The sequence below is a fragment of the Sebastes fasciatus genome, chromosome 5 (genome assembly GCF_043250625.1).
Source record: "Sebastes fasciatus isolate fSebFas1 chromosome 5, fSebFas1.pri, whole genome shotgun sequence".
NCBI classification, from domain to species: domain Eukaryota; kingdom Metazoa; phylum Chordata; class Actinopteri; order Perciformes; family Sebastidae; genus Sebastes; species Sebastes fasciatus.
In genome coordinates, this window is record NC_133799.1 from 24,820,117 (window position 1) to 24,834,694 (window position 14,578).

Consider the following 14,578-nt stretch of genomic DNA (forward strand, 5'->3'; position numbering starts at 1 on the left):
GACAGAATTCCTTCATTTGTAAACACAAGGCTTTTATTCTGAAATATGTGCCGGATAGTGTTGTAGAACATGCAGTGACTTGAAGAGCTCCATGAATGAATATAGTACGGGGTTTTAATTGTGGATTATTACTATTATTTACAAATTACAACACGTTTCTTGACCTTTCTCTGTCTAAAATAAATATAAATTATATTTATAATGAAATGAAATGGCCATTATGAAAGGCAAAATCTATGTAGAAAGAAAGGGCTGACAGCTGCAGCAATAGAAACGCAGCAGAAACGCAGCTGGTGTGAACACCCGACGCGTCAATCGGCCGCCACGCAGCCGCCATGCAACACAACGCAGCCGCAACGCAGCAGCCACGCAACACAGCAGCCACGCAACACATCCGCCACGCAACGCAGCCTCCACGGGCTCCTGACTTTTCCAGTGTGGACGAAGCGGAAGTCTGTAGCTGCGTCTGACCCAGCTTGTCCCCCCCTGCAGCGCCCACCCCGGCTCCCAGGCAGAGCTCCCCTTCCAAGTCCTCAGCCTCCCATGTCAGTGACCCCCCCACCGACGCCACAGACCCCCCCACAGACGACTCGTTCGGGGAAGCAGAGGGCAGCCCTAGTCGCAGTGGAGAGGAAGATGCTGTAAGTGTGTGTGTGTGTGTGTGTATGTGTGAGGACGGTAGAATAAGTGTGCGTGTGCCTTTAATAACTCACTCCTTATGCTGCTATAACCGGCGCAGCGTGTTGAGATCTGCTGATAAATAGCCTTTGTAGCGGTGTTGGCGGGCCAGGTAATCACTCTGGCTGATTAGGGGGCCGATGCTGTTGTGTCCCTTAGTGTGTGTGTGAGTGTGAGTGTGAGCATGAGCGTTCCTGTATAAGTATGTGGTTCAGTGTGCGTGTGCATGGTCAACACAGCGTTAAATTAGCTGGTGGAATTGTCAGAGACATCATTAAGCTGTTATTAATACCAGCCAGGTAGCGTCCATACATCACTACTTCTATATGGACAGACTCATCTCTGGTGAGATAGAGGAGGAATAATGCCACGATTCTTCTTCCAGGGGGCAATTAATATTTATTCTACCAGCAGCGCCTCCATCTGAGAGAAATTAAGGAAAGATGAGGAGATAAAGAGATTTCTAAAGAGGGCAGAGAAGCTCCCTTTGCCTTTGACCAAAGTCCTCGTAGAATGAGTGACCTTCCAAGAAACAAGACTTTTCTCTGCCGTTTTTCTTTCTCTCTCACTCTCTCACTCTCTCTCTCTTTGTGTTTCTTTCTTCTCTTTTGCTCTTCACTCTCCAGGCGTGAAACATTAGTTTTATGCCTCCAATTGGAAAAAAACAAACTTTCACACTTGGGTAAAATGTCACCAGGCCTGAATAACACACAGAAGCTTTACACAAACCAGAGAAGTGTGCATCGGTGGCGGCGCTGAGTGAGCCAGTGCTGCGAAAAGGTTACAAAGAGCGACAGGAAAGATGGAGCGAAAGGCAGAAAAACAGCCTCCCACTCTCTGTTTTTTTGGTGGGAAAAGCAGCGGATCAATAGAACGAAGGCTTTCATAATGGAGGAACTGTGAATGAGTGTGCATTTGCAAATGTGATGTGAGACTGTGTGGGCTGTGGGATCTCTCTCCAAGTGTCCTCCTTTAGAGTACTGACGCCTTTTCTCTTTTTGCTTCCTGTTTACGTCTACTCTTGTACCGATCCTGCAATCCTTCTTTCAGATTTTATACTCTTCTCTGTCTACTTTCCTTCTCTTCTACTCCTCCATCAACTTTTCTTCCCACACTTCTTCTTCTTCTCCTTCCTCCCTTTTCTTCCCCATCTTTAGGCGTGTGGTTCTGGGTCGCCCTGCCCCAGTGAGACAGCAGAGCCCAGCCCAGACCAGGCCAGTCCAGAGGCTGGGAGCTAGATAGCAGCAGGGCAGGGTAGGTATCTATACTTCTCCTTCTGCCCCTTAACTCCTCCTCCTCCTTCACCTCCCTGCTTTCATCTGTTCTTCTGGTTGACTGTTGCACCTCCCACTCACATTAATCAGGCTCATCTCTCTCTAGCGGCTTCTCATTTCCCGATTTTGTGCTTCCTCGTCTCCTCGCTCCTCGATCCTCAGAAATCATGCATCAATGCATCTCGAAGAGCGAGGATCAAGGAGGCTTGCCCGAGGAGCTATAGGCGAGGATACACCGGTGTATCCTTTGTGGAAGTGTTTTCCGCACCCGCGGTGTATAAGAGGCGCGACTGACAGCTGGAATAATCTCAAACCACGGCAGGACTCAACAAACAGCGATATCCGTCTGAGAATAAGTAAGGGATAATGTACAGCGAGCCGGTCATTGTTGTGAAAGAATCCCCGACAGGGCGATGCTGGTCTCTTTCACAACAATGGCCCGCCAGCTGTACATTATCCCGCTTATTACACAGCTACTTACTGAAGAAATCAATATTTTGACACAAAAACGGTCCGCCAGAGCCCTACATCAGTGCTACGCCCGTAGCAACGGTCTGCTATACATAGCAACGGTCTGCTATACATAGCAACGGTCTGTTATAGAGAAATTACAGACCGCAGAGCCCCGTGATTAACCAATCAGAATCCAGTATTCAACACAGCCCTGTAATAACTAATAATAATTAATAATGTTGTGGGATTATTCCTTATTTCATGGGCTATTTTGGGACTTAAACATTGTTATTACTACATACTTGTATATGAAAAAATAAAATTAAAATTAAAAAACAAAGCATTTGAATGGGGATTTGGAGGTCGATTACCATGGCAACGGTCAAAGCTTCGAAGCATTCAGGTCGGCCCTACGCACGCCATTTTTAATTGACGTCACACGTCTTCCTCGCCTCCTCCGCTCACATCTCCCGTGGGAGGGACTAAGACGCGAGGAGAGGAGTCAAGGAGAGGAGTCAAGGAGGTACATACTCAGAAATGGGAAAGGCCTCCTGTGTGCTGCATCTTTTCTTCATATTTTCCTCCTTCGGTTGCGTCTTTGATCTCATTTTCAGTTTTTTCCTCATTTCTCCTTCACCTGCTGTCACGCATGCTCAAAGGAAGGCAAGGCATGTGTTTGAGAGGTTTGTCATGTGTGTGATTGTGCATGTGTGAGTATGTTGCTTGCGTTTCATTATGTTTTGGTTATTTTTGTTGTAGCCTCACCTGGAGTTCTGTAAGTATCTATATATTACGTTGTGGCATCACATGTGTGACTTTTTGAAACAATAATGTGACGAGTTCATCATCACGCATGATCATTTCGGCCATCGTGCTCCGTGCCCTCATTGTGTCCCGTCTGTGTGACGTGTCCCCGCTGTAAATCACGCCCGGTTCCCTAAATAGCACACGTCCCACTCGGAAAGGCAACAGTGTGTGACAGCCAATCAGAAAGTGTGCACTTCAGTGAGCAGGACGTCGTCTGGGATTTGCCAATGCTGTGTGCAATATGCTGATCTTGGATGTTTAGCTTAATATAAAAATGATGTGTGCTGTCGTTTTTATGCATTATGTATGTTACATGATGTAATGTAACTCTTATTATCTGAGAAAGACAAGCAGCTGCCGTCAGAACTCAGGGAACTGATGATGTGTGTGTTTTCACACTTTTTTGCACACTTTGTCCAACAGGAAATTTTTCTTAACTTGCATAGCAGTTAAGAAAAACTATGATGGAATATGTTGGTCAACGACCTTTTTTTCCATGACTAACACGAGACCATGACGAGACGGCACCACAGTCATTAAACACTAACTGATATGAAACACGCAATATTGCCTACGGAAAAATACAAGACTAAAATGTAGTTTAAAATATAAAAACTAAAAATCTCTATTTATTTTCGTCACCTTCCACCTTCTCTTAACTTCTCTTGTCTCAAACACACAGACCGCGGCAGCGCTCAGTGCATCTGTCCTTCCTCTTCCTCAGTCCTGACAATCGTGCTACTATAATGCATAAAGTTTGCGGTACTTCTCAGTGTGAACGCACTTATGCACTCAAAATAGCAAGTATAAGTACAGATGTACATAATAGTACACTTACAAAGTACAGCATAATCCATCCATCCATTTATCCATTTGATTCCGCTTATGTGGGGTTGTGGGGGCAGCAGGCTTCGCAGGGAATTCCAGACGTCCCTTTTCCTCAGCAACATTTTCCAGCTCTTCCTGGGGGACCCCGAGGCGTTCCCAGGCCAGACCAGATATATAATATATAATATAACCCCAGGGCCTCTTACCAGTTGGACGTGCCTGGAAAATTTCTAAAGGGAGGCGTCCAGGAGACAGGTAGAGCAGCGGCTCTACTCCGAGCTCCCTCCGTATCTAAAAGCCCAGCCACCCTACGAAGGAAGCTCATTTCGGCCGCTTGTATCCGCAATCTCATTCTTACGGTCACTACCCAAAGCTCATGACCATAGGTGAGGGTTGGAACATAGATGGACCGGTAAATCGAGAGCTTTGCCTTTCGGCTCAGCTCCCTCTTCTCCACAACGTTGCCCGCATAACTGCTGACGCTGCACCGAACTGCCCGTCCATCTCCCGCTCCATTTTAACTTCACTCGTAAACAAGACCCCGAGATACATGAACTCGCTATGTACAACATAAGACTAAATTTAAAAAAAATAGCTGATAAAAAAAGAGAGAAAACATTTTGACTAAAATGTAATGACTTTTCGGCGACTAAAATTGCACAAACTATGAAGGATAAAAATGACTTAAATGTGACTAAAACTAATGATCATTTTCATCTTAAGACTAAAACTACATCTAGAATAGCTGCCGAAATAAACAGTGTTGCATAGGCTGGACATGTCTTTCAGAGACATGTCAATGTGCAGTTCTCAAGGAGACAGAGGGACACACACCAAAGAAGAGAGACATTTTGATCCCTGCCTCCCCCCCGCCCCCGGTGTCCTCGTCACTCCTATGTGTGGCTCCTTAATGACAGCTGCTGGCACTCACACTGGGAAAACTGTAATGGTTTTGTTTTCATCGGCTAATACTGGGGTGCCAAGATTAATGACTGCTCCGGCATAATTGGCATTAATTAAAACCCAAGAAAGCCTTCTAGTCCTTCCCCACTCAAGGAGCGGAGGAGGGGAGGCTGAGCCCCCCCCGTTGGCCACCGTCCTCACACATTCAGCCGGTCTGAAAGCTGCAGGGCAGCAGGTGGATGTGGGCCTTAAGTGGGAGGACGGATTGTGGAGGACTGAGTGGTGAGTTTGGCTGCAGACTGGCTGTTATGGCCAGAAGCACCGAGTTTTTCCTCTGTAGTAGGTGGACTGCTTTGGTCCTGGTCCAATGACGCTGCTCCCATATGGTGTTTACTTGCTCAATCACACCGACTTTAGACAACTCCCCAAACACACACACACACACACACCTGTGCAAAAGGCCCAGTTATTCCCCAGACGAGCACACCTGTGATCGATACTGTCACCACCTGTGCTCATATTGGAGCCAAAAATACGTGTGTGAGTGTGTTTGCTGCCGGCCCTGACCGCCTGTCTTGTCCTCCCCCTCCCACGGTGTGGCTCAGACAGACATGTGTTCAGGCTAGTGGGAGTGTAAGTGTTTTTTTTTTTTGTTTTTTTTTCTTCTGGGGTGATCTCATCATGTCCAGCGAACGCTCCCGAGTCTCAGCCGTGAAATGGCCTGCTTCCACGGTTCACTGAGCAATCTCACATCGCTCCCCCTGCCCAGGGCCTACCGCCGCTCACACACACACACACACACACACACACACACACACACACACACACACACAAACACACACACACACACACACACATAAATGTCCACACGTGTACCAGCCAGGCCAGATATTTTGGCCTTCAGGCCGGTGCTATGCCAGCACATCGCTCATACCTCCTCCACCACCCTTCCCCCCCTCTCTCGGCCCGGGGTTTATGGAGCTGAAGCGGCGCCGCTTGGCAGCGCTGGTTAGATGATGCAGGATGACAGTGGCGGGCTGTGGCTGTGGTGCAGGGGCTGAGCAGTGTGTGCTCGCTGTCACTGCTTGTCTCAGCCTCTTTGTCACCTCTCTCAGGGCTGCTGGCAGCTACTTTCTGCTGACTGTCTGGCCCCACAGTTACAGCTCTGTATCCCAGAGAACCGGAGCCTCGGCTAAAGCATTCCTCCCAACTTTAACCCCACTGTTCTCTTCAGGTGAAAGCCGACGCAGATTATGCAACAGGTCGGGTTTTGGTGGGATTTTGAGCCTGAAGCAGTCTTTCTTTTCTCCCAAATGCCACTTTGTCCCATGCGAGAGCTGTATTCAGATACAACATGAATTAAATCTTGCTTTATTTTAACACAGAATTCACCAATGGACAATTACAGACATTATTAACATCAACTTTAAAGGCTAACTTTGGTTATTTTTCAACCCTATTTTCCATGTTTTTGTGTCTAACTGACTAATAGGGACAGAAAATGCTTAAATTGGTCCAGTATTGAAGGAGAACGTTATAGACGGGAGCTGCTTACGGGCTGTAATGTAATCCTATTGGAGCAAGCTGGCATCGTCATTAAAAGTGCATGTTTTTGTCATGACCGGCTCTGTTATTATAAGTATCTGACAACATTATAGAAAGAGTCTCGCCCAAGTAAAAGTCTCGTTCTGAACTCTGGCGAGGTGACGTGTTGCCGGAAGACAACGGTGGAATACTGCAATACATCCATGGTGTCAAGGCGAGTGTTCGTTGTGTTGGAGTACAGGAAGTGTAGCTTTGTGTGATCTAAAAGATATTCAATGTCATGGCTGAATATTATATATATTATATCGAGTATACGGATATTCCGATTTCACAGCGAGACTTCTCCTTGAACAGAACTCAAGGTAAAGGTAAGAAAAAGGTTTTATTTCTCTGTAGGGTCCTTTCCATAATGTTATCAGACACTTATAATAACAATTTGAGCCTGTCAGCGGCAAAGAACAAGCACTTTTAGTGAACGTAATGTTACATTGATGCTGCTCACTTGCCCTCGCAGCTCATTTTAGTGGCTGCCGGTCACAGCGTTCTCCCTCAATACTGGACAAATTAAAAAAATTGTTGTCCCCATTAGTCGCTTAGACACAAAAACATGGGGAAAATAGGGTTGAAAAATGAATTCTGACGGTACCAGTATTAAATTAAGACTGTTTCATATCCAGTTAAAAGTTCCTTGTAGGAACTTTAAGTACATGGAGTCATACAACTCAGGATAATCATTAGGTTTTTACTCTCAAGTTCTCACATAGATGTCTCAAAATTTCACTTCATCTCGTATAATTGAACTGAGGGGCAGCAGAAACTGTTTTATCTGATAAGGATCCCAAAACTGCAACATATCATTCATTTTCAGCCTTCAGAGGATGTCGCACCTTCACACATCAGCAGAACTTTCTGTCACTCCAGTCGGCTCACATCCTCAGTTTTCATCTGATTCTCTGAACGTTAGGTACCGTATTATCCTCGTGTGTCAGCTACTGGTAGACCCCCAAACTCTGTGCACAGAGTGAGAGAAGTCTCCCACAATATAATAGGCCAGCCCAGTAGTCTCCAATCAAGTTGTCTGCATGGCAGATTGAGTGGCTGGCTGTAATTATGTGTACGATAATAACGGGCCCATTGTGAGTGACTGCAGCAGGCTTGGCGCTCCGACTGCAGGGGTGTTCCATCATCCGCCGTTGTCTTCCGGCTCAGTCGGGGAGAAATACAGACATGATGACTCATAACTGGTCTTTCAAGGCGCTAGTTTATACCTCTGATTCATACTGGTCCTGGAGGGAGTCTGGAGTGGGAGAGAATATGCATGTGCAGCGCACAATGACACACTCAGAAACAATAACTCACACACACATGGAAAGGTTTCAGAGTGAGGGGTGAATTGTTCAGTGAGAGCTCTGAATGGAGCTGAGACCTGATTGGACGGCTCCTCTAAAGCAGTGTGCTACTACCACCTGGTGGTCATGTTAGGCACAGTCAGGGAACTAACAAACCTGCAGATCTGGTACTTGTCAGGGCTTGTAGGTGATACTTGCAGTTCAGTTGGGTGAGAGAATGAATCAGAATCAGAAACTCGGGTCCTCCCTTTTAGTTATGTAACATTCACATGAAGCCAATTATTACAAATCCAACCAGGTTTTTCATAAGCCTTGTGGAAGCCTTTAAGTTTCTGGCATCCAGCATCTCCCAGGACCTGAAGTGGACTTCCAACATAGACACCGTTAGGAAAAAGACCCAGCGGAGGATGTACTGCCTCAAGAGCTGCTGATCCAGCTCTACACTGCAATAATCCAGTCTGTTCTCTGCACGTCCAGCACTGTGTGGTGTGGATCAGCCATCAAACAGGACAAGAACAGACTGTAGAGAAACTCACTGGTGCCAGCCGGCCCTCCATCCAGGACTTATACACGTCCAAAGTCAGAATGCATCGCTGCAGTCCCCTCACACTCTGGACACAACCGGTTCCAGCTTCTCCCCTCTGAGGGTTGCTACAGAGCACTGAACGCCAAAACAACCAGACACAAGAACAGTTTCAGGCCGTCACTCTGACGAACGCTTAATCAGTCATTTACTGTCAGTAACCCTGTTACACCAAATATCTGCTGCTGCCGTTATAAATTATAATTCTTACAGTATTTAATGCACATTTTTTATGTAATATGTACATATCATCTCACTTTATGTACATAAGGTAATATGTACATACCTGTCACTGTAGATATAAATCCTACTCAGTGTACATACAGTATATAGTCATCTCCACATGTACATACTGTACATAATCATCCCGTCCATGTATATCCATCCATTATTTATTTCTTTGCACTATTTGTATTGTTTACTACTTCTGGAACACGTGACTTGAATATAGACATTTTATTTTTATTTTTATTTTTATTATTGTATTATGTTATTTCTATTCTGTATAAGTACATTGAGAGAGCTGCATAAAAACCGGAGTCAAATTCCATGTATGTATATACTGTACTTGGCGTAATAAACCTGGTTGTGCTTCTGATAATAGAGAAAACAAGTGTTTGAACGTGCTGCTTTGTTTCTGTCTCATGCACAGAAGGGGAAGGACCCGCTCTACGCCCGGATCAACAAAGGGAAGAAATAAAGAGACACACAGGAAGACGGACCTGACCAGCACTGAGAGAACCAGAGGAGAATCCTCACCGTGTGTGTGTGTGTGTGTGTGTGTGTGTGTGTGTGTGTTTGTGTTTGGCACATCTCCCTGCCTGGCCAAGCCCTTCTTCTCCTCCTCCTCCTCCTCCTCTTCCTCCTCTGGCTAACAACCTCCCAGGAGGAGCCTCCACGCTCCTCCTCCTCCTCCTGAGAGCAGAGAGCCCTCTCGGTCATTCACTCCAGGCAGGAGGGATATCAATCACTGAGACGGATCCAGCTCTCCCTCCACTGCGCTGTCTTCTCCTCTTCCTCCCTGTGGCGACTCACACCCAGCCTTAACCTGCTCCTCCTCTGCCTCCTCTCTCTTCTCCCCTCCCTCCTTCCTCCTCCTCCTCTCTCCTCCTGTGTCTGGCCAGAGACTGAGCTGGGACTGAATCAAGCAGTGCCTCCCTGTCTCCCGACACACACACACACACACACACACACAAACACACACACACGCTCATAGAGTGACCATCTTTGGTTTTTAGCGGACAGAATGTGTAGCGAGGAGATCCCACAGGAGGAGCTGGACTCTTAACGAGCCTATCAGGGATGGCCCGTCACTGGGATCACTGCTTCTGATTGGTCGGTTGGTTTCGGGCGTGGTCTTACCCCCATTCTTGTGAGTGTCTGCTGGATCACTATGCAGAAACAGACTCTCTGGGAGCTACTCACACACCAAATACACACAGCTTACATACACACACACACACACAGTCATCTCTCACCCTCTCTAACACACACACACACACACACACAGTAATTTGCCAAACGTCTCTCCTCGCAGACAGACTCTAGAGGCCAGAGGACCGGACACACTGAGGAATGGACCCTGAGAGGGAAGTGATTCTGTGATCGAACTCTTCATTCTCTATAGCTTTTGTACAATACCGATTAAAAAAAAAAAAAAAAAAAAAAAGAAGAAATTGAAAAATTGAATTTTTATTTTATAAGTCAATCAAGCCGCTGGGGTCAGCTCTATAGGAGTTATATAGAGTCAACATGGCTTTAAGGCATCTGATCGTTGGTTTGCCAAACTCATTTTGTAAATAAGGATAACATTTTTTGTCCACCGGACTTCTGCGCCATAAAATAGGAAGGCTTCAGTTATGCAAACTCTTTGACGTTAACCCAAGCAATACCAACATATGTTTTCTTTTTTCCTGTTTAGTTTTGTTCCCTCTCTGATGTTGTTTTGATCTTGTGCATGGATGTTGTCTTAACCGCACTTACTAATCCTGGTTCCAGCTGCATATCTATTAGTCTTTTCAAGTCCCACCACCACATCACATTATAGAGAGGCGAAGTCCCGCCCCTTCCGGTGGACCGCATGGGACCTTATTTTGGAAAATACATGTATGGTTCTTAACGATGAGAGACAAATATTTTTTTGGTTCTGTTTGAATTAAGCCATTCATCACACAGATGATGTTTGTCAATTTAAAAGAGAATTTTGCAAAGTCAAGAAAGTCTCAGTTTATCGTAGAATCATTTAGTTTTGTGTGAAAGCGCTCAGTGAACTACATCTCTCGTCTCACACAATATACGTCACCAACATTAGCTAGCTAGCGAGCTAACTTAGCTATGATCACGCACAAATGAATCGTTATCTTACCTGATGTGTTTTATTCAGCGACTCCTGGTCTTTTTATCAGCTGGGAAGAGAAAGAACGATTAAGACCTGTTGCTGTTGTTGTTCATCCCAGTAGGAAACACACAGGCATCGTAGCTACAGAGAGAGAGAAGGGTGTGTCGTCGGCTAATTACGTATTTTCACACTCTGATACTTCAACAGTTTTACAACAAACTGAGACTTTCTTGACTTGCAGAATCATGTTTTAAATTGACAAACATCATATGAGTGATTCATGAATCAATTCAAACTCTCTCTCTGTTGACTACCGTTCATATTTTTTACGAAATAAGGTCCCATGGTGGTCCACAGGAAGGGGCGGGCCTCTCTATCAGTCGTTTCAAGTCCCATCACCTGATGTTATTATGTCCCAAACAGATTATGTTACCGCAGCCCCGTGTTTCTGTACCACAATCCTACAGTCTTACTCCTCTCCTCCATCCCATAGACTGCTGCAGGGATGACGCGTTTCTCTAAGTCAACCCAGAAGTTAGCATCGCACCGGTTCCCTCCACAAAAAGCCGATTGGGTTTTTGGATTATTGCAGAAAATAAACTCTGTGGCAAACAAACTTTTATGATACTTACACGTTTTGTTCCGTGAGATATTCTTCACAAATGAACAACACATCACTACACCGCGGTCACATGACCTCATGTCACCACCAGTAAGCTAATGTTCGGCGTGATGAAGTTTAGTAGTCTCCGCCTTTTGTAAGACATATAAAAGCTTCAAAATTCACAAGAGGGGTACAGTGGAAACCGCTTACAGTGATCACGTCTGTCTGGGTCAAATCTATCACTATAAGTGGATGATTGTTATAACAGAATTGTTGTTGTTGTGCATCATTTCTAATGCAGATTACCATCTAATTGACATTTGTATATTTATTACATTGAAATAATGAAACGGACCGCTTCGCTATTTACTGGCTCGCTGCCAATTCTTCTGCCTTTTCCGTCACTGAGGGTAAGGCCTCGCCGTTTGTGGCGGGCTCTGCAGCGCGAGCGTGCAGATGGATGGCGCCCCTTTGCCAGGGTTTCTCATTCTCTCACTCGTTAGGCACGGAGGGAGACGGACTCCGGTCTGGATGTGTGCCGCAGAGCCGGTTGAGGATCGGCAAAGTTTCCCTTTGGGGGCGTTACGTGACCGGGCATTATCAATCCACTTGACGAGGGTGCTTTCCCCGTGCGCATTAATTTTTTATTCAGAGAAAATGACTTTCTTTTTCCCGTCATGATATCAATGCGCACGCAGCATCAGCCTCACGTATCCGGTCCGCAAGGCAAAGTACCAAGGGAGTAAAGTAAAAGACAAAACAAAGATTCGATTAATGTTATTCTAACGTAGTTTTAAAATGTTTTTCCGTATGTTGTCATGTATGAAAAGACCCAAATGAACACTGTAGGCGGACTACTTGATCACTATAAGTGAATTATTTAAACAGTGTTTGTATAGGAATGATTCTGTCCCAAGATTTTTGATCCATATAAGCGGTTGATCACTGTAACCGTGATCACTATGAGCGTTTTCGACTGTATTTACTGATGTATTTTATGTCGTAGAAAAAAACGTTAAAATCTCTTCAGCTTGTCTAAATCACAGACCTTATTTCAGGCATCTAACTAAAAACCCTTTGACTTTGAGACGAGGGAACCAGAAGTGCTAACATGCTAACTGGTTTCCGGGTGTTAGGACTCATTCCTGCAGCTCTCTATTCCCCCAGAATAAGATCCAGTGATGCTCCGTCCATCTGTCTGTCTGTCGGTCAGGTGCCAAACCGCTGCTGTCCGAGCGTCCCGTGTGTGTGTGGACCGCAGCGTCCTCTGCTACAAACTACATCAACTGTGATGCCAATGACTCCCTATTTTATGGCCAGAGTCCCCATGTCACAGGAGAACTCTTTTTTGGACTATGATGTTGATTAACTTAAAAATTTGACAACTAGAAGACGAGCAAAGAAGTTGAATAAAAAGGGAAAAACGTCGCTGTTTGAGTACATAACATTTCTAGACCTATTTTAACTTTACCTCAGCTAACAGTTTCTTAATGTAAATTGACACATTATTTTTATCTTTATGAATATGACATTCTACAGTGGGTTTTTAGATGATTTTTTGGTTCTCTTCTTGATTTACGTATTCCACCATGTATTACTGTTACAAATAAACACATCCCAAATGACTGATGTCTTGGCTGTAATATATATGTGTGTGTGTGTGTGTGTGTGTGTGTGAGAGAGAGAGTGTGAGGCTAATGGTGTGTGCCGGGCAGGGGTGACCCCCAGTGAGTCTTTAGTTAGTGTAAAGCAAGCGCCACAGTATTTCTGCTGTAATTTAACATGGCTTTAATGGCCTGTCACATTCTGCTACACTGGCAGCCTCTAATGCAAACTGTCATCAGCTTTATTAGACTACAAAACACAGACTCCAGCCTTCCTCCTCTTACTTTGCTTCTCCCCTCCTCCCTGTGGAAAACACTAGAGCAACTTTAACACACTTTGTTGATTCCATATTATACAGGAGAAACTAGACCTACAGATTATTAAAGGGTCAGTTCACCAAAATTTCACCCACAATGAATTTTTACCATCAAACGCTTCATTTCGGTGGATGTTTCTGCACCAATTTGTGGCTTTTCTGCATCAATTTGTGGTGGACATGTCCTCCTGCTTCAACCGTGCGTAGTTGCTTCATCTTCTTACCGTTTCTTTTAGAAGATTGTGACCGTTGCTTTTGAGGTTGCATACTGCCAACACCACCTACTTTTACCGGAGTTGCATCTATGGGTCGTGTTCTAGCAGTTCAATCTGATCTCATGAGAAGGCGTATAAATGGTTGTCTAGTAGGTAACATACAAATTGTGAAACTCTCATGAGATGGTTAAGGTTAGGCATTGACCTTGTGTGGTTATGGTAAGGATAGGTCACCGGGCAGTGGGTCTTTTTCACGAGAATTTGCGGGTTACCTTCTTGACACGACCTGGATAATTACCACAACATTTTAAAGATACTCTGCGTGTCATGAAAACGCATTTCAAGCTTTTCGTGTGTCATTTAACACCACAGAGTTAACGTTGTGAAACGGCTATTCACGTATCATGGTGTTACAGTGAAATGGTTGTGGTTATGTGTAGGCAATAAAACCATTTAGTTAGGTTTAAAAACATCATGGTTGGGCTTAAAATAAGAACGTAAACAACCTAACATAAGTATGGAAAACACGTCACTAACGTAACTTCAAAATAACGTAATAAAACCGGTCTCCTGGTTGAAAGTCCTGTTTGTCCTAGCTCTGAACGTAGCATATTCTCGTGGATGCATTTACATTACAGTCAGTACAGACTACGTGGCATGAATTGACACCGAAAGCAAGAACGGCGTTGTTATTGCACATTAAATGACTTACAAACTGCCATGTCATTCAAACGCCATTTGGTGAGACCAGACTGAGCGAAATAAAAGTCCTCTGCTACTTTCATGTTTTTATTGGGGGGACAAATGCATGTGTTATAAATTTTGAGGGGGACATGTCCCCTGAGTACCCCTTAAAATCTGTCTGGCCGTGCAGTTCCAGTTCTATGAGACGAGGTTTTGAGCTATTACCACCCATTTATTGTGTAGCTGAATGGAATTGTGTTCTTGCCGCTCACTACATTTGACAGCGATCTGTGTCTTTCCAAAAACACTGTTCCAGTTACCAGATAATCCACAAACCTCACCGTCAGCAGTTTTCTTTGGGACTATTTCATCTGTTTATTGTCCAGGATAACCGCC

At 44.9% G+C, this 14,578-nt stretch overlaps 1 protein-coding gene across 16 annotated transcripts in view; it reads left to right on the forward strand.

Annotated features, from left to right (window-relative positions):
• Window positions 1–12,984, forward strand: part of dab1a (DAB adaptor protein 1a) — a 330,333-nt gene extending 317,349 nt beyond the window's left edge. For 11 of the 16 annotated variants that reach the window (XM_074636001.1, XM_074636002.1, XM_074636000.1 and 8 more), the window contains 3 exons: window positions 493–641; window positions 1,836–1,932; window positions 9,073–12,984. In XM_074636001.1, the coding sequence (XP_074492102.1) occupies window positions 493–641; window positions 1,836–1,916 (230 nt within the window). In that variant the 3' untranslated portion in view covers window positions 1,917–1,932; window positions 9,073–12,984. The remainder of the gene's footprint in view (window positions 1–492; window positions 642–1,835; window positions 1,933–9,072) is intronic. The other 5 variants (XM_074636004.1, XM_074636008.1, XM_074636012.1 and 2 more) reach the window with 1 other exon arrangement.
• Window positions 12,985–14,578: the final 1,594 nt, after the last annotated feature.